The 18,255-nt window shown below is 36.5% G+C and overlaps 1 protein-coding gene across 1 annotated transcript in view; it reads left to right on the top strand.

Annotated features, from left to right (window-relative positions):
• Positions 1 to 18,255, top strand: part of PIAS1 (protein inhibitor of activated STAT 1) — a 121,771-nt gene that overhangs the window by 15,458 nt on the left and 88,058 nt on the right. The window contains 1 exon segment of the mRNA XM_032621189.1: positions 10,765 to 11,209. Within this exon segment, the coding sequence (XP_032477080.1) occupies positions 10,765 to 11,209 (445 nt within the window).

Here is an 18,255-nt window from a genome sequence, read left to right as displayed (position 1 = left end):
ACCATACTTAGCATAGGTGATATGGAGAAAAGTGTCCTTGAAAGGCTCAAAGTCTAGGGGAGGACATAGACTAGAAAATCAGCTGTTTACAACATGTGATAAATGCTGCAGTAGAGAGTGCAGGGTGCAGTTCTTCAGGGTTTTGAAAGGTTGGAATAATGAACTTGGAAAAAACGAAGTTGAGCAGCACTGTATATAAAGTTCTATTTTTAAATTTTAAAAATTGTATTAGAGGATGAGGAGGTTTAACCTAGTAGCGTTTCATGTGAAAACAATTGAATAAAGGTTTTAGTTAACCTCAAGCTTAATGTGAGCGACAATATGACGTGACTCCCTGTCCCTGCTAAAAGAAAAGCATAACGTACAACATCCTTCCACTTGCCTAAATAAAACAGGCCAGTCAGTCTAAAATGCCTTATTAGGTTGCACTGGTAGAAATAGCTCTGTTCATAATAAGAGAGATAGTACTAAGCGTAGTCAAACTATTATCTGGATTATTTCATTCACTCTGAGTATGATGGCCAGGGTGGGAAGGGGTCTATACCAACAGGATGAAATTTTAGAACCACTGGGTAGAAGTTTAAGGAAAATTTCAATTCATAGAGCTTTTCAGTAATGTAGGATGTTTTACGATTAGATTGTGAACTCATATAAGTGTTTCAGCAGAGGCTGAGAGACCATCAGTTAAGGAGGTTACAGTAGAACTTCATATATTAGATGGAGAGTTGGACAAGATGATTGCTAAAGTTCTATTTTAAACTAACAACATTGTAAGTCAGGTATACTTAAAGAAAAATAAATAAAAAAATAAAGTCCTATTTTATGTTATGATCCTGTGATTCTACAGTTTTTAAAAACATCATTTCAGGGCTTCCCTGGTGGTGCAGTGGTTGGGAATCTCCCTGCCAATGCAGGGGACACGAGTTCGATCCCTGGTCTGGGAGGATCCCACATGCCGTGGAGCAACTAAGCCTGTGCGCCACAACTACTGAGCCTGCGCGCCTAGAGCCCGTGCTGCGCAACGAGAGGCCGCCACGGTGAGAGGCCCGCGCACCGCAATGAAGAGTAGCCCCCGCTCTCCGCAACTAGAGAAAAAAAAAAACGCGTGTGCAGCAATGAAGACCCAATGCAGCCAAAAATAAAAAATTAAAAAAACAAAAACTAAAAAAAGAAAAACATCATTTCATGGACTTCCTTGGTGGTCCAGTGGTTGAGACTCCGTGCTTCCACTGCAGAGGGTCCGGGTTCGATCCCTGGTCAGGGGAGTTCTGTATGGCGTGTGGTGCGGCAAAAAAAAAAAAAAACTCATTTCAAATTCCCTAATAATGTCTGTAATTGTCAGTACTCTGCAGCATTATGTGGACTTCGGCATCTGACTTTTGAGTCTGAGCTCCGCTATTTACTATCTCTAACTTTGATTGAATAGGTTACACCTGTTACTCTGAAATAGTTCTCTTGATACTTTCCCTCTAAGGTTTTTACTTGGGACCCAGATTGAAGGCTGTGATTTAAAGATTTTGTATAGTTACAGAATGCATTTTTTATCACTTTTTGTTTTGTTAATATTTATCTATTCTTCCTTTTACAGTTCTTAACTTTCTCTCAGATAAAGTGTGATGTATCTTTCATTGCATCTTGTCTGAAACTTAAATTAGATGATATCTCCAGTTGTAAATGCAACATTTTGTTTGGTTTTGGTTGGAGGAGTTTGTGAAAAAATATTCATTCATTTATAATTTGATGGACTTAAAATTTCTTAAAGCTTTATTTTATTTTTTTATAAATTTATTTATATATTTTAAATTTTTTGGCTGTGTTGGGTCTCTGTTGCTGCACGCAGGCTTTCTGTAGTTGCGGCGAGCGGGGGCTACACTTCGTTGTGCGTGGCCTTCTCATTGTGGTGGCTTCTCTTGTTGAGGAGCACGGGCTCTAGGTGTGTGGGCTTCAGTAGTTGTGGCTCGTGGGCTCTAGAGCGCAGGCTCAGTAGTTGTGGTACACGGACTTAGTTGCTCCACGGCATGTGGGATCTTCCTGGACCAGGGCTTGAACCCATGTGCTCTGCACTGGCAGGCAGATTCTTAACCGCTGTGCCAGCAGGGAAGTCCATAAAGCTTTACTATTTGAAAAGTGAACGATTGTTCTCATGATCATGTATAGCACTGCTTTTTAAAAGACACCTTATCTAGATTATTGAACGTTCTTGCAGATTTTCTTTGCAGTATTTCTTGGTCCTGTCTCCTCTATTTCCACTGTCACAGTTTCTTCTTACATGTAGATAATTAATTCTTGCTTGTTGCTATGTCTTTTAGCTAGAAGTCTTATTTTCTTAGTCTCGTTTCATCCATCCTATAGGTGGCTACCTGAATAACCTTAAACTATTTTTATCACGTTTACTGTCCCCAAATAAGCATTTATTCTGCTGCTTGTTCACTCTGTAGAGCCATTTAGTGCCCCCATCCCAGTGTAACACATACTCTGTCCTGGCTAAGATTTGTGATAAGACACTTGTATTGGTTGGGGGTTATAAATTTGAGCTCTGAAGTCAGGTCAGGTTTGAGCCCTGTCTCCATCACTTATCTACTTATTTACTGTTTAGCATCAGTTCTCTCCATACGATGAGAATAATATTGGTCTGTCTCTTGGGTTCATGTGAGGGTTAAGTAAGATACTCATGCTACTATAATTAATATGTAATTGGCATATTATAAGCATTTAATACATACTGGGTTTATCATTTTTACTGTATCAACTCAAGTATGACACATATATATATATTATAAATTTATTTATTTATTTATTTATTTGGCTGTGTTGGGTCTTCATTTCTGTGCGAGGGCTTTCTCTAGTTGCGGCGAGCGGGTGCCACTCTTCATCGTGGTGCGCGGGCCTCTCACTGTTGCGGCCTCTCTTGTTGTGGAGCGCAGGCTCAGTAGCTGTGGCTCATGGGCCTAGTTGCTCCGCGGCATGTGGGATCTTCCCAGACCAGGGCTCGAACCCGTGTCCCCTGCAATTGGCAGGCAGGTTCTCAACCACTGCGCCACCAGGGAAGCCCGACACTTATATTTTTGACTGAGAACATTGCTCATTGAGAGATTTCACTGACCATACAGATTGTTTGTATTTCTTTATCCTGTGGAAGAGTAGAATGAAAAGAAAGATTTCACTTAATAGTTATAACATTATAGAATTTTGAAATTGAGGAATCTTTGAGAAGCTCTTGTCAATCTGTCATTTTTTAAAGAGAGAAAATAGACCCTGAAAGATTGTGATTCAGTAAATTAGTGGCCGAGTTAGTATTAGAATCCAAATTCTATATATACTAGTACCATATTATGTTATATTTGTACCTAGCACATTTGAGAGTTGAATTAATGTGATTATGAGTCTCTGTCTCTGAAGAATAGCTTATCTCTATGTGTTCATTGTTTGTTCCTATATTCCCTTTCTACAACTCATTTACGGCTCATTCATGGATCCAAAAAGCATTTATTGAACATCTGTGTGCAGAGCAGCTTTTTACTTAAAGTTATATTTGTCCTACCTCTGCATAAGAAGTTTGGCAATGTGTTAGAATTTTAAACTCTTTTTAAATTAAGCTAAACTTTTTTTATTGTAAAAAATATTTAATCCAAATTTTAAACTGTTTTGATTTCGGTTTGTTATTTTTAATATTTGAGTTATCATCTAGAAGGAGCTTTTGAAGGACATATCCATGGGTTTCATGAAATGTGGTAGTACATAAATGGGGATAATATTTAAATTATCTATCAAAAATCAAAGCCATGGTATGCCATTTCAACAGAGTGTTAGGTTTATACTTTGCTTGAAGGAGAATGGAATATTCATGTTTTGTCATTATGTGGGAGCTAAATGAATCCCATGTGATGGAAGATACCAGAAGGGGAGAAAGATAATCAGCTAGAGGAGTAGGCACTACAGGTCATTTTTCAGTCATCTTATATTGAGAAATAAATAAAAGATGAGAAATCAGGTGGAACAAGATTATGGAGAAGTATGTAACCAGCCTGACTTGCTGCTCTAGTAGAAACTGTCTAACTAGGTTTTCTGGTTGAACTGGACATTGTTGACAAATTGCTAATTTAACAGCTGTTTATTAACTATTTCAAGTGGAGAGGATTAGAAATGATCCTAAAGTCAGTTCCATTGAATGAAGAATCTGACTTTGAAAATAATGGATAAAATATTTTTGTACAATCTTTATGCAGTTAGAGTATTTTTGATGATTGCTTTTGTGGGTAGAAAGTAAAAGTATAAATGAAATATTATGACATTGTTAAGTGCCTATTTTGACTGTCTTTAGAATTCATTTTGGTTTACAGTTGTTTACAAATTGATACCAGATAAAGATTCATAATATAGAGTCTGGTTTATGATTTATCGTCTAAAATACTGCAGTGGGATGTGTGAATGAGAGTAATTAGGTGGTTCAACAGGAAGTACCTAATTCTTATTCACAATTTAGGTATGACCTTTAATAATGTAGGGTCATAGCTAATGAGACAGTAACATTGGCACTTTTTTTTTTTTTTTTTTTGCGGTACGTGGGCCTCTCACTGTTGTGGCCTCTCCCGTTGCGGAGCACAGGCTTCGGACGCGCAGGCTCAGTGGCCATGGCTCATGGGCCCAGCCGCTCCGCGGCATGTGGGATCTTCCCGGGCCGGGGCACGAACCCGTGTCCCCTGCATCGGCAGGCGGACTCTGAACCACTGCGCTACCAGGGAAGCCCTGGCACTTTTTATTTAATCTCAGAAATCTCTCTGTCTACAGTACTTGTTGATATTGCTTGACTATTGTCTTGTATTTCTTTTTCTCAGAATATGGTCCCTGCCTCTGTAGTTGGAATGGTGTTCTTATACAGGCACACACACCGAACTGTGTGTGTGCGTGTGTGTGTAAAATGTTACATATCTGAGAAGGAGATTAAGTTGAAATGTGTTCTTATAGAATGGTGAGGACCTTCCCCTCCTCCCTTCCCATTCCCCTACTCTGCCCTGAGAACACTGGAAGCCAACCTTATACTGCCAAAGCAGGAGGTTGGAGGATTCCTCTGTGTCAAAAGTGATCAGATAAAAGGAAAAAATGGAATCCTCATGATAGCCAAGTTCCTGCCTTATCATCCTAGAGTGCAGTACTCGGTCTGCTCACTCACACAGTTCATCTGATCATCTTTTTCGTGTCTTACTCTTAGATATAAATGTACAGCCAAAGGTTCCCTTGCTTGAGGAAAACGTCAAGCATGAAAGGCAGAGACCAGAGAAAATAGCAAGAAAGAACTCAGATTACAGAGACAGTGCAGGCAGGTGAAGAAAATAACAACGTCAAACACCCTATTTATTTATATTCTCAAGAGAAAAGATGCTGTAGTAAAAAATAAAATTTTTAAAAAAGAGAGAAGATACTACATTCATGTAAAATAAGAACAAGATGTAGAGGGGGAAAAAAAGAGAAAGAAAAATGCAGCAAACAGAAAAGAGCTCATGGGAATTGAAATTTTAATGGAAGAGTTAGAAGATGAAGTTGAGGAAATCTCCCAGAAAATAGAGCTAAAGACAAGAGATGTAAATGCAAGAGGAAAAAGAAAACAGATCAAAAGAGAATTAGACAGTCTAGCAAGGCCAGTATCTAAATAATAGGTATACAAGAAAGAGAACAGAAGAAAGTCAAAGGAAGATTACTGCAAGAAAACTTCTCAGGGACTTCCCTGGTGGCACAGTGGTTAAGAATCCACCTGCCAATGCAGGGGACACGGGTTCAATCCCTCATCCGGGAAGATCCCACATGCTGCAGAGCAGCTAAGCCCGTGTGCCACAACTACTGAGCCTGTGCTCTAGAGCCCGCAAGCCACAACTACTGAGCCCGTGTGCCACAGCTACTGAAGCCCATGTGTCTAGAGCCCGTGCTCTGCAACAAGAGAAGCCACAGCAGTGAGAAGCCCGCACACCACAATGAAGAGTAGCCCCTGCTTGCCGCAACTAGAGAAAGCCTGCATGCAGCAACGAAGACCCAACACAGCCAAAAATAAATTTATTTTTAAAAAAAAAGAAAACTTCCCAGAACTGAAGGACATACATCTATAAATGTAAAAGACTTAGCAATTATCAGTTCATACAATTAAAAAAAAAAAAAAAAACCTACTCCAAGATACAATATTGTAAAATTTCAGAACACGTAATGAGAAGCATCTGGAAGCTTCCTGAGGAGGATATATAGGTGACTGTGAAAGACTGCAGATCAGAATGGTGCCAGGCTTCTTAAGAGAAGATGATGAGGAAAGGCCTTCAAAATTCTGATGGAACATACTTTCCTGCCTGGAATTCTATACTGAGCCAAACTCAGTTACTAAGTATGAGTAAATGAAGATATTTTTAGACAATGCAAGGGATTTTTTGAAAAGTGTACTTCCCATGCCTCCTTCTCAGGAAGCTACTGGAGGAAATACCCCACTAAAAAGAAAATCAAGAAAAGAATTGAGATCAAGGAGACAGGGGGTCCAACACGAAGAGTGATAAGGGAATTCCCAGGATAAGTTAAAGGGAAATTCCATGACCATCGTTTTGTACCAGGCCTAGAGAACAAGCAGTCTAAATTGGAACTTGATGGAGGATTGTATGAGTATATTTTTAAGAAAGAAATTAAAGGACTTCCCTGGTGGCGCAGTGGTTAGGAATCTGCCTGCTAATGCAGGGGACATGGGTTCGATCCCTGGTCCGGAAAGATCTGACATGCCGCGGAGCAACTAAGCCCATGCGCCACAACTACTGAGCCTGTGATCTAGAGCCCACGAGCCACAACTACTGAGCCCGTGTGCCACAACTACTGAAGCCCATGCGCCTAGAGCCCATGCTCCGCAGCAAGAGAAGCCACCACAATAAAAAGTCCGCGCACTGCAACCAAGAGTAGCCCCTGCTAGCTGCAACTAGAGAAAGGCCACGCGCAGCAACAAAGACCCAATGCAGCCAAAAATAAAATTAAAAAAAAAAAAAAGAAATTAAAACAGAGATTTACCTGATATATTTGAATATGTTGAGAGGAAAGTTAACACTAGCAATTTAAAGATGAATTAACCGTAGTTACACAGAAAATTAAGCAAATGCAAAAATGGTGCAGTTATTAACTAGAAGGAAAACAAGGTCATACAAAAAAAGAAACAGTAATAATGATGTACTTTTGGCTCGTCTGTGAATATTATTTACAGCCATGGTAATATTATAAACTCTAACAGTTGATTCAACCAAAAATGATGATGGGAAGTTGTAACAGATCTAAATCATTACCTTTTAATAGGAAGTCAATTTTTTTCCTAAAGGGAAAATATTTTAAATAACTAATAAACCTACTATATAGTAGAAATAGTGAAAAAAACGCCTGAAGAAATAGCTAAAAAGACTTGAAGGTAGTTGCCTTAGGGATGTGAAAAATGGGGACAGGGCAAGTGACATCTGTTTTTCTTGTAAAACTGTTCGACTTTTAAAATGGTGTACAGGTCTTTCTGATTAAAAAGATTCATTTAAAAAAGTTGACCCTCACAGAATGCTTTCTGTACAGAATATACACATTTCTCAGGCATTCTATCATTTGGGGTTGTAGAGTCAGCAGAATGCTATCCAAGGAGGCAGTGATTTCTAGTAATAGCAGTGATTGATGTTATCCTTAGTTATAAATATTCATTTTGTTGTAGTGCTAACAAATGGAGATTTTAAACACACGAAAGATTAAAATACATTGCATTTTAACATTTCACATTTAAGTGTTTAGTTTTCCTCTGTGTTGTCAACACTTTACATTGTCAATTGATTGCTCCATGCTTCTTTGAAGCTTTTTGGTTGAGAGATACTTAAGATGGTTGCGTTTCCTGCCCTCTTTTATTTGGTTTTTTAAATAGTGCATGCTTATTACAGTCCTTAAGATTATGCAGCAGCTGCTCCAATAATAGCAATAGATAGCACCTCATCTTTCACTGTACCTGATTACAAGGTGCAATGGTTAATTTGAATCCAGATGTTTTCTTTTGTCTTAACCACCAATTTTAAGCTAAAATGTTGAAGCTTGAAGTTGAGATTAAATATTAAATAAATTGATCTTTTAGAAGTTTTTCTCTTTCCTAATTAAAAGGCATGTGGTTTGTTTTTGCTAAAAGACACTAACATAGTGTAAAGGTACAACATTTGGAGTGAACTAGTTTTGTAACATTCAACAAATTTCTTAACCTTCCTAGGCCTCAGTTTTCCCATCTGTAAATTGAGGACAATACCTACCTTATAATTGTGATGATTAATTATGCATCCTGTGAAAATGAAAACAAAAATTATGCCTATGTCATTAACTTTTTTCTTTTGATCATCAAGCAAGAGATTTTATTTTATGCGAGTTGTCAATGTATTCTTCCATAGAAATAGAACAATAATACATCTGTGCTGCATTTAAATCCTTATACACAGAGTTAGGACAAAAGCTGTCATAAGTTGATGGTAACCGCTGAGTTTCCGTTTTTGTTTTTGACTTAAGAGAATGGAGCTGAATTGAAATGGAAAGACATTCTTCTCTTTCTAAAAATTTATCGTGTTTTCTCTGTAAAACAAAATACATTTGACCAATGCCAACTTAAGTTTAGTTTTAACCTATAATCTTTGAAGCATAATTCATGTTATTTCTCTAAGAGCAGAAACTTATTAATACAGTGCTTTTCTGTTGCAATCTCTTTTCCTTTTAAAATAAGTAAAAAAAAATCTTTAAAACTATTTTGTACTCTTAGGACAGTTTGGATAGTAAGGAGAAATTGTTATCCTGGCATTAGATTCTCATAAGAGCGCGAACCCTACTGTGAACTGCGCATGTGAGGGATCTAGGTCACGTGCTCCTTATGAGAATCTAATGCCTGATGATCTGAGGTGGAGCTGAGGCGGTGAGGCTAGTGCTGGGGAGCGGCTGCAAATACAGATTATCATGAGCAGACAGGTTTGACTCCACAGAGACCATAATAAATCAATGCCCTTGAATCATCCTGAAACCATCATCCCCCCCTCCCTGGTCCATGGAAAAATTGTCTTCCACGAAACCAGTCCCTGGTGTCGAAAAGGTTGGGGACTGTTGCCATAGAGGACCTCAGTCTGGTCATGGAATCATTTGTAAAAAAAAGAAAATTATAATACAGCAAGATAAGTGCTAAAATAAAGATATGAAAAATGGCCAGTAAGAGTAGTGAAAAGAGAGTCATTTAGTTCTGCCAGGCCTAAAGGGCAAGGCTGACAAAATCTGGGCTTTGAGGAAACAAAGCATTCTCCAGGCCAGGGAAGGTAGGGGAAGGGCTCATATTTCTTTGGTTAACCCGCTATATTGCATATAAAGCTCTTTATACACTTGTTTTTCTCACTATTTTATTTTTCTTAATTGTTTTGTAATCTGCAAATAACTTCTAGATGATTGGCTTGAGATGGATATTATCCCAGGGAGTGGTGGTAAATTAGGGAAGGCAGCTTAGCTTTTGTGGTATTTGGGATGAGGTGAGGGGATAAAATAGTTGTGCAAATAGAGAGTAAATGGTAACCTTACATGTGTCTTTCATCCTGACACCTCCCTGTCAGTGGTGGTAAAGTCAGGATTCTTCTGTTAATAACTGTATGATCTTGTCTTCCCTTTGGATTTCATTTTCCTCAACTTTAAAATAGGAGAATTGGTGTGGGTATTTCCTGTTGGTAGTCTCTTAGTAGTTGGGGAGAAAGGAGAAATAAGTTTGGGAACGCAGAGTTAAAGTTAAATAGATTTCTTTACTTCAGCCTTATGCATTATGGCATGTGGATTGAATTCCTGGACTTTTTTGCCGCGTGGCTTGTGGGATCTTAGTTCCCCAAGGAGGGATCAAGCCCAGGCCCTTGGCAGTGAAAGCACAGAGTCCGAACCATTGGACTGCTAGGAAATTCCCAATTCCTGGACTTTTTCGCCTGGCTTTGCCAATAGAGTGTCAATAATATGTTTCCAGTGTCATCCTTTTCCTAATGGTTTAGTGGAAAGATCATGCATGGGCTTTAGAATTATACATAACTGGGTTTGAATCCTCATTGATACTTAGTAGCTATGTGGCTTTAGGTAAGTTGTTTAACCTTTCCTAACTAGTTTCTTCACATGTAAAGCAGGAAGGGTAACACCTTGTGGAGTTGTAAAGATTTAATGACAACCCATATGAAAATATCAAATGTATCTGGTATATAATAGGTCAAAAAAGGTATAGTTTAAGCCCTATAAATCCAAATCCCAAAGTCAGTATAGAATGTAACATAATGTTATTTGTATCCTGCCTACATCTGGTGCTTGAGGTGGACTGTTCATATGTTTCACATATACTTATATAATTTTCCCCTAAGAAAACAAATGTTCTTGAGGGCTCATTACCTTTTGCCATCCACACAGCACTCAGTACTCTCCTGGAGACTTAGTAAGTGCTTGATAAATACCTGAAAATTTCACTATAACAATGGAATAGGTGAGATGTGGTTCTACCTGATGTATACTTATTTTACATCTTTCATAACCCTAGGTAGAAGTTAGTGAATTTATGAATATTAATTTTAAATTTCTTTGGTTATATCAAATGATTAGATTTTAAGTTTGAAATAACTGGAATTGACTGTAAATGAACTGGCCTTTGTAAACAAAGCATAAGGATAAAGTGTTATAATAAAGTATCGTTTAATGTTGTAACTTATATTATTGGAATACTAATGTTTTACATTTTGTTTTGTCTCTAAGCAAATGGTTATGAGCCTTAGAGTTTCTGAACTCCAAGTACTGTTGGGCTACGCTGGGAGAAACAAGCACGGACGCAAACACGAACTTCTCACAAAAGCCCTGCATTTGCTAAAGGCTGGCTGCAGTCCTGCTGTACAAATGAAAATTAAAGAACTCTATAGGCGGAGGTTCCCCCAGAAAATCATGACGCCTGCGGACTTGTCCATCTCCAGCGTACATTCAAGTCCTATGCCAGCAACTTTGTCTCCATCTACCATTCCACAACTCACTTATGATGGTCACCCTGCATCATCACCGTTACTCCCTGTTTCTCTTCTGGGACCTAAACATGAACTGGAACTCCCACATCTTACATCAGCTCTTCACCCAGTCCATCCGGATATAAAACTTCAAAAATTACCATTTTATGATTTACTGGATGAACTGATAAAACCCACCAGTCTAGGTAAGATTATTCTGTAATGATTATTTGGTTGCTTTTGGAGGATACATTTTCATTTTTGAGTTTGAATTTGACCCAGATTATTATTCATAATAAAATTTATATTTGGTGGTAGGATCCAGATGGTAAAAAGGATCTTTCAATTTTAGACAAATCAAATATACAAAAGCTGTCTTTTAGACAGGAAAAAAGCATATTCAAGTCTTCCGTGATGGTTGCTGACACAGAAAATGTTAAAAACTTTCCAAGAATATAAACGTTTTTAAAGTGTAATATTTTAGATTGTTGATTACTATTTTATAATAACCCTTACAAAATTAAAATTAAAACCCAGTAATTAAAATCAGTCTCTGAATTCAGTTTTTAATTTTCAAGGGTTGATGACATCTAAAACAAATGACTATTTTTGATTATTTAAATGAGTAAATGGTTTAAATTTTTATAAAAGGAGAGTTGAGCTTTGATGTGTAGTATTTTAATTTCAGTTGACTTTTTCAAGTGGATAGGTGTACCTTGCAGGTGCACACATGATTATATAATACTAATAAACACTTGAAATTTCATGTACTATGTTTTCCCATCATTTGATAAGTGCCTAGCCTATTAATAGAATTCGATGTATTAATCAACTTGAAATTTTAATTGCTATAATGCTACCTTACTTTATTTAAGGTAGAAGAAAATTGACCCTGTTGGGATCTCTGCTACCTTTGGTGTAATATATTTAAAATATCAGACTTCCAGATGCTGGTTTGTTGTTATAAATCAGTGGTTGGCAAACTATGGCTGGCAAGGGAAATCCAGCCTGCAGCCTGTTTTGGTGGATCTGAGCTAAGATTTTTTTTTTTTTTTAATATTCTTAAAGAGTTGTAAAATAAAACAAAAACAGAGAAGAATATGCAACAGAGACATGTATGTCTGCAAAACCTAAAATATTTACTGTCTGGCTTTTACAGAAAAAGTTTGCCAACCCCTGTTACAAATCAGTAAGCATTTCAGTTTGGGGGATTGGTGAGTGTTGAATTTTGAAAACATTTACAGAAATTCTTTGAACTGGGAAATGTTTGTTTTAAATTATTTTTAGCAGAATAACTGAATAAATTAAGATTATAGGAGTCATTTTCAAACAACATGAATTTTTTCACATGACTTTATTTTTTAAATAGCCATTAATAAGAAAACTTAACACTTGCTGAGAACCTACTGTAAGCTTTTAAAACTTATACATGCTCATTATAAAAAACGAAAGTGCCAAAGTCCCTTCTTGTTAGCAGTTCAGTATATATGCATATATAAGCAAGTTATGTTTCTTGTTTTTAAGAAGGAATTATATTGTATCAATACATAGTGTTCTGTGACTTGCCCCTACCCCCTCTTTTGCCTTACTAATATAGACATTTCTTCTTGTCTGTCTTTCCCATTTTTAATTGAAGGCTATATATACACACACGTATATATAGTGTCTATGTGTACATGTGTGAGCATGTGTGTGTATATATATATGAGCTCATTTCTTATTACAGACTGTGTATTATTTTATGTTCTAAATAAGTCCCTATTAAAAGACGTATTTTCTAGTTTTTCGCTGCCAAAAACATGCTATAGTGAACATCATCTGAAATTTGAAAGGAAAAAAACGTTGGTGGCTTTTATTTGATTTGATTCCCAGCTCTCAAATTTTCTTTGGGTCTTAGTAATTAACATATCTTCTTGTTTTCAGTTTCACTAATATAAATTTCAAGTACCAGTGTGAATAGGTGATGTTTACATACGTATCTAAATTTTGATATGAAAAGTAGAAATGCAAACTGGACATACATTCTGGTTATATTGGATAATATTTTAAATATTAATAAATAAAAATAGAGCATTTAAATTTATTTTACTGAGGTACTTTGCTTAAATATATGTTATGTGTTTATTTCTAATTGTCTACACTGTCTTTTTATGCCTTTGCAGTTTAACTTAATATATCATAATTTATATCTTATTGTTTTAATACTTCAGGGTACTTTATCCTTATGAACTTTTTAGTGTGTAATAATAGTGGGCAAACATCTGGGATTTCCCTGAAAAGATATGGGAGGCAGGTAATTCATAAGAAATTGTGTTGTTAAAGCTGCAGATAGTTTTTGCTATCTTTCTATAGTATTTTCTCCCTACTGACTGTTTTTAAAGAATAGTCAGTAAATTTAAAATAATTTTTCTGTCTTTACTCTTCATCTGAAAATTTATAGAATGCTTCAATGGGGTATTTTTGTGTAGTAGTTTAAGAGCAATGTCATAAAGTTTTGCCCATTCTTGATAACCATTAAGTAAACCCTTGCATTTACAAAATTGACAGGTTGAAGTACTAAAATATTTCCCGTAAGATTTATTTAATTGGACTTTCTTTGTATTGTCAAGCCTCATTATTTGCACATGCTAGTGGATGAATGCCTGCTATCTCAGTAAATTCAAAATCACTACTCACAACAGTTTCACAGCCATTTATAGACACACACAGAGCTGCAAAGAATTTGAGTTGGCTCATGTGTGCTTTCCCACCTGTGGTTCAACTAGGTGGTTCTTGCTTTCATGTTTTCTGCTGTCATATTGTAAGCAAATGTCTGCTTTGCACTCTACTTAATGCCACATTTTTTGCATTTCTGTGCTTTTTGTTGGTGATTGCATTGTTTAAAATGGCCCCCAAGCATAGTGCTTAAGTTTTATCTAGTGTTACTGTATGCACAAAGGCTGTGATGTGCATTATGGAGAAAATACATGTATTAGATCAGTTTTGTTCAGGCTTGAGTTACAGTGCTGTTGGCAGTGAGCTTAGTGTGAATGAATCATCAATATATATCAAATAAGGTGTCTTTAAACAGAAGCACACATAAAACAAGGTTAGGTATTGATCAGTTGATGAAAATGTTGTGCTCAGAGGCTTGCAGGAACCTAACCCTGTATTTCTCCTAGGAGCAATGGTTCAGTATTCACTAACTCATTGTTTGTGGCAACTTTTTTTTTTTTTTTTTTTTTTGCTGTACGCCGGCCTCTCACTGTTGTGGCCTCTCCCGCTGTGGAGCACAGGCTCCGGGTGCGCAGGCTCAGCGGCCATGGCTCACGGGCCCAGCCGCTCCGCGGCATGTGGGATCCTCCCGGACCGGGACACGAACACGCGTCCCCTGCATTGGCAGGCGGAGTCTCAACCACTGCGCCACCAGGGAAGCCCTGTGGCAACTTTATAGAACACCAGTTTTCATGAATAAATCCATTGTTTGTGATATAAACACAAAATTAATAGGTGGTATGGAATTGCTTGGTGGTATGTAAATAGATTTCTAATTTCTCATTGTTATCATAGAACTAAAATAAAAGCAGATATTTTGGTTATGCATAAAAAGATCACCAGAAAGTAATTTGTGGAAGTTTATTGATTCAGTAACTATTCAGGGGATGGAAATACTCAGAGAATTTGAAAAAAGATTCAGAGTAATCTGCAAGAGTTGAGGATGAACATATTTTAAGGCCCTGTTAAGTGAAAAAAAAAAAAAAAAATTGAAAAAAGGAATCTATAAGATTTTTAACATTGTTAAAAGACTATCTCTGTACTTCATTAAATGAAATGACTACTGCATCATGGAATTCAGTTTTCTAAGGGATTACTTTCGCCAGTAGATTGTTTGTTTTAAGTTTAGGAAAACAATATTCTCTGAAAAATTAAATGGTTTTCAGCATTCTCTTTCTTACTTAGTATACATATTGAATACATTTAAAATCATTACAAGCTCTTAAGAGTTTAGTTTGGACCTGTACTTAGCTAGTTCATCACACTTAATCACTTGAGTCCAGAATGTGATGGTTAAATTTAATTTTTCATTTTCTCCCTTCCATTTTATCTGTAAGCAGTAGATTTAAACAGAGTTTAAGGTGTTCTAGTGTAAGCTGAATGTTTGTATGCGTGGTTCATGTTTCTAACTAAAATCAAAACAATAGTTTTGGTATTCCCCCGTTTTATTAGATAATTCTTATCCATTTTTATAATCATCTTGTTATTATTTCTTTAACAATAAGTAATTTTAAGGTCTTTATTCATTTTGGAACACACATTAAAGGGAATTCTTTTCATTAATTGGGAGATGAAGTAAAGGTGGTTGTAAAGTAAAATGCTTGATTTACTGTGTATTTTTGTCAGTATTAAAATCCTGTTTGTTCTATGAGTCCCATTTCAAATGCTTTTAAAAATCTTTTCCATTAATCTTTCTAAGATGCCCCCCTTATATCTGTCTGTTCTTCCCCCATCCAAATCAATTTCACTTTCCTGCATGCTCTTAATAACATTTTGTTGTTGTTAGTTCCTCAAAATCAGCTCTGCTGCATTCATCTGTATATTCCCATAATATACAGAGCTATGAACCTCTTATGTGGTAACCACAGTAAACAATTATTAGCTCTCCAATTTAGTTAAATACAATAAAGTCTGTTTTAATGTTTTTTGCAAAGTATTTGGATGCTACATACTGAAGAATCTGAAACACTGTGACATTTTATTGGTCATATGGATGTCATTCTTCAGTTTGTCATGAAACAAGTCACTTATATTTTTTGTCTTTCTTTTAAGTCTTTTTTAAAATTAACTTTTATTGGAGTATAGTTGATTTAAAATGTTAGTTAGTTTCTGCTGTACAGCAAAGTGAATCAGTTATACATATATCCGCTCTTTTTTAGATCCTTTGCCCGTATAGGTCATTACAGAGTATTGAGTAGAGCTCCCTGTGCTATACAGTAGGTTCTTATCTATTTTATATATAGTAATGTATATATGTCAATTCCAGTCTCGCAGTTTATCCCTCCCTCCCTCTTTTTTTACGTCTTGGAAGATGGTTTCTATTTAAGTTTTAATGTTTGTCAAACAATCTTTTCCGTTAAACACCACAAATATCTCTTCTCTGGGTTACATATTTGATTTTCCTGAGTTCTGTTACAAGTAGTTATAATTTAATTTGATGTAGGATGGTGTATTCGTATTTCCTAGGGATGTCCAGCATCCTAGGTGTATAGGGTTTATATTTTCAGTATTTTAGAAAGCTAGGCCAGTCTGTTTCCTTTTTAAAGTAGAACATTTGTATATAGAAAATTATAATTATTTTAGGCTTGGGAAGATGTATGAATAATTTATAGAAAAGATTTGAATTAATATATATATGTTTTATATATATGCACGTTTTTTTTGCCTTAGGAAACAAGGCAGCAGATGCTTCAGCACTCCTAAATAGTTAAAACGATCCATCTTGTTTTGTGCAGTGTGGGTAAGGTTTCTGCTACATCTTAATAACATTGGTTACCAGTGTTTTCTGCCAAGGGCTCGACTGGCATTGGATTAGATTTCACAGTTTCCTTCTCTTCTCATTTTTTATAATTGAGTTTGCCTTCCTCCACATGCCTAATAGCCAGTGCCTAAAGATCAGGTGATGCAAATTCAAGGACACAGACTCTGATAAGTATTGGAAAGGGCATTCAGAGGTTTTATGATTTACTCTACTCTGCTTTTAGAAGATTTGCCTTCTAACAATTCAACACAAGCTGTGCTCTTCTGTACTTGATTTTTATGAAATCAAAAGCACTATTTTTTTCTGTAGGCAGGTTTCTTCCCTAGGAACTTTTCTTTCTAATTTGGCAGCACTGGTTTCTTTTCTTTTCTTTTTTAAGAGATGTAGAGAGAATTTATTTATTTATTTTAAACTTTGGCTAATTTGACTAATTTATTGCTTGTGCATTTTAATTACACTTGTTGTATACAACAGTATGAGCATAAACTAGTGTCCATTAAGTATTATAAATTGCTATTTTATTTATCTTTATTTTTAAATTTTTTATTGACATATAGTTGATTTACAGTGTTGTATTAGTTTCAGGTACATAGTAAAGTGATTTAGTTATACACACATATATATAAATATATATATATTCTTTTTTTACGTTCTTTTCAATTATATGTTATTACAAGATACTGAGTATAGTTCCCTGCGCTATACAGTACGTCCTTGTTAGTTATCTATTTTATGTATAGTAGTGTGTATATTTTAATCCCAGACTCCTAATTTATCCCTCTCCCCTCCTCCCCTTGGCAACCATTAGTTTGTTTTCTATGTTTGAGAGTCCATTTCTGTTTTGTAGATAAGTTCATTTGTATCCTTTTTTTTAGATTCCTCATGTAAGTGATATCATATGATATTTGTCTTCCTCTGTCTGGCTTACTTCACTTAGTATGATAATCTCTAGGTCCATCCATGTTGTTGCAAATGGCATTATTTCATTCTCTTTTATGGCTGAGTAATACTCCATTGTGTATATTTACCACATCTTCTTTATCCATTCATCTATTGATGGACAGTTAGGTTGCTAGCCATTTTTGGCTATTGTAAACAGTGCTGCAATGAACATTGGGGAGCACTTATCTTTCTGAATTATGGTTTTCTCCAGATATATGCCCAGGAGTGGGATTGCTGGATAGTATGGTAGCTCTATTACTAGTTTTTAAAGGAACCTCCTTGCTGTTCTCCATAGCGGCTATATCAATTTACATTCCCACCAACAGTGAAGGAAGCTTCCTTTTTCTCCACACTCTCTCCAGCATTTATTATTTGTAGATTTTTTTGATGATGGCCATTCTGACCAATGTGAGGTGATACCTCATTGTAGTTTTTTTTTTTTTTTAAATAAATTTGTTTATTCATTTATTTATTTTTGACTGCGTTAGGTCTTTGTCGCTGAGCACAGGATTTCACTAGTTGCAGCGAGCAGGGGCTACTCCTCGTTGCGGTGCGCGGGCTTCTCATTGCGGTGGCTTCTCTTGTTGTGGAGCACAGGCTCTAGGCACGTGGGCTTCAGTAGTTGTGGCACATGGGCTCAGTAGTTGTGGCTCGCAGGCTCTAGAGCGCCAGCTCAGTAGTTGTGGCGCACGGGCTTAGTTGCTCCGCGGCATGTGGGATCTTCCCGGACCAGGGCTCGAACCCGTGTCCCCTGCACTGGCAAGCGGATTCTTAACCACTGCGCCACCAGGGAAG

Source organism: Phocoena sinus, chromosome 2 (assembly GCF_008692025.1).
Source record: "Phocoena sinus isolate mPhoSin1 chromosome 2, mPhoSin1.pri, whole genome shotgun sequence".
Lineage (NCBI taxonomy): Eukaryota > Metazoa > Chordata > Mammalia > Artiodactyla > Phocoenidae > Phocoena > Phocoena sinus.
The sequence above is the reverse complement of the archived record's forward strand: the minus strand, read 5'-3'. Positions and strand labels throughout refer to the sequence as shown.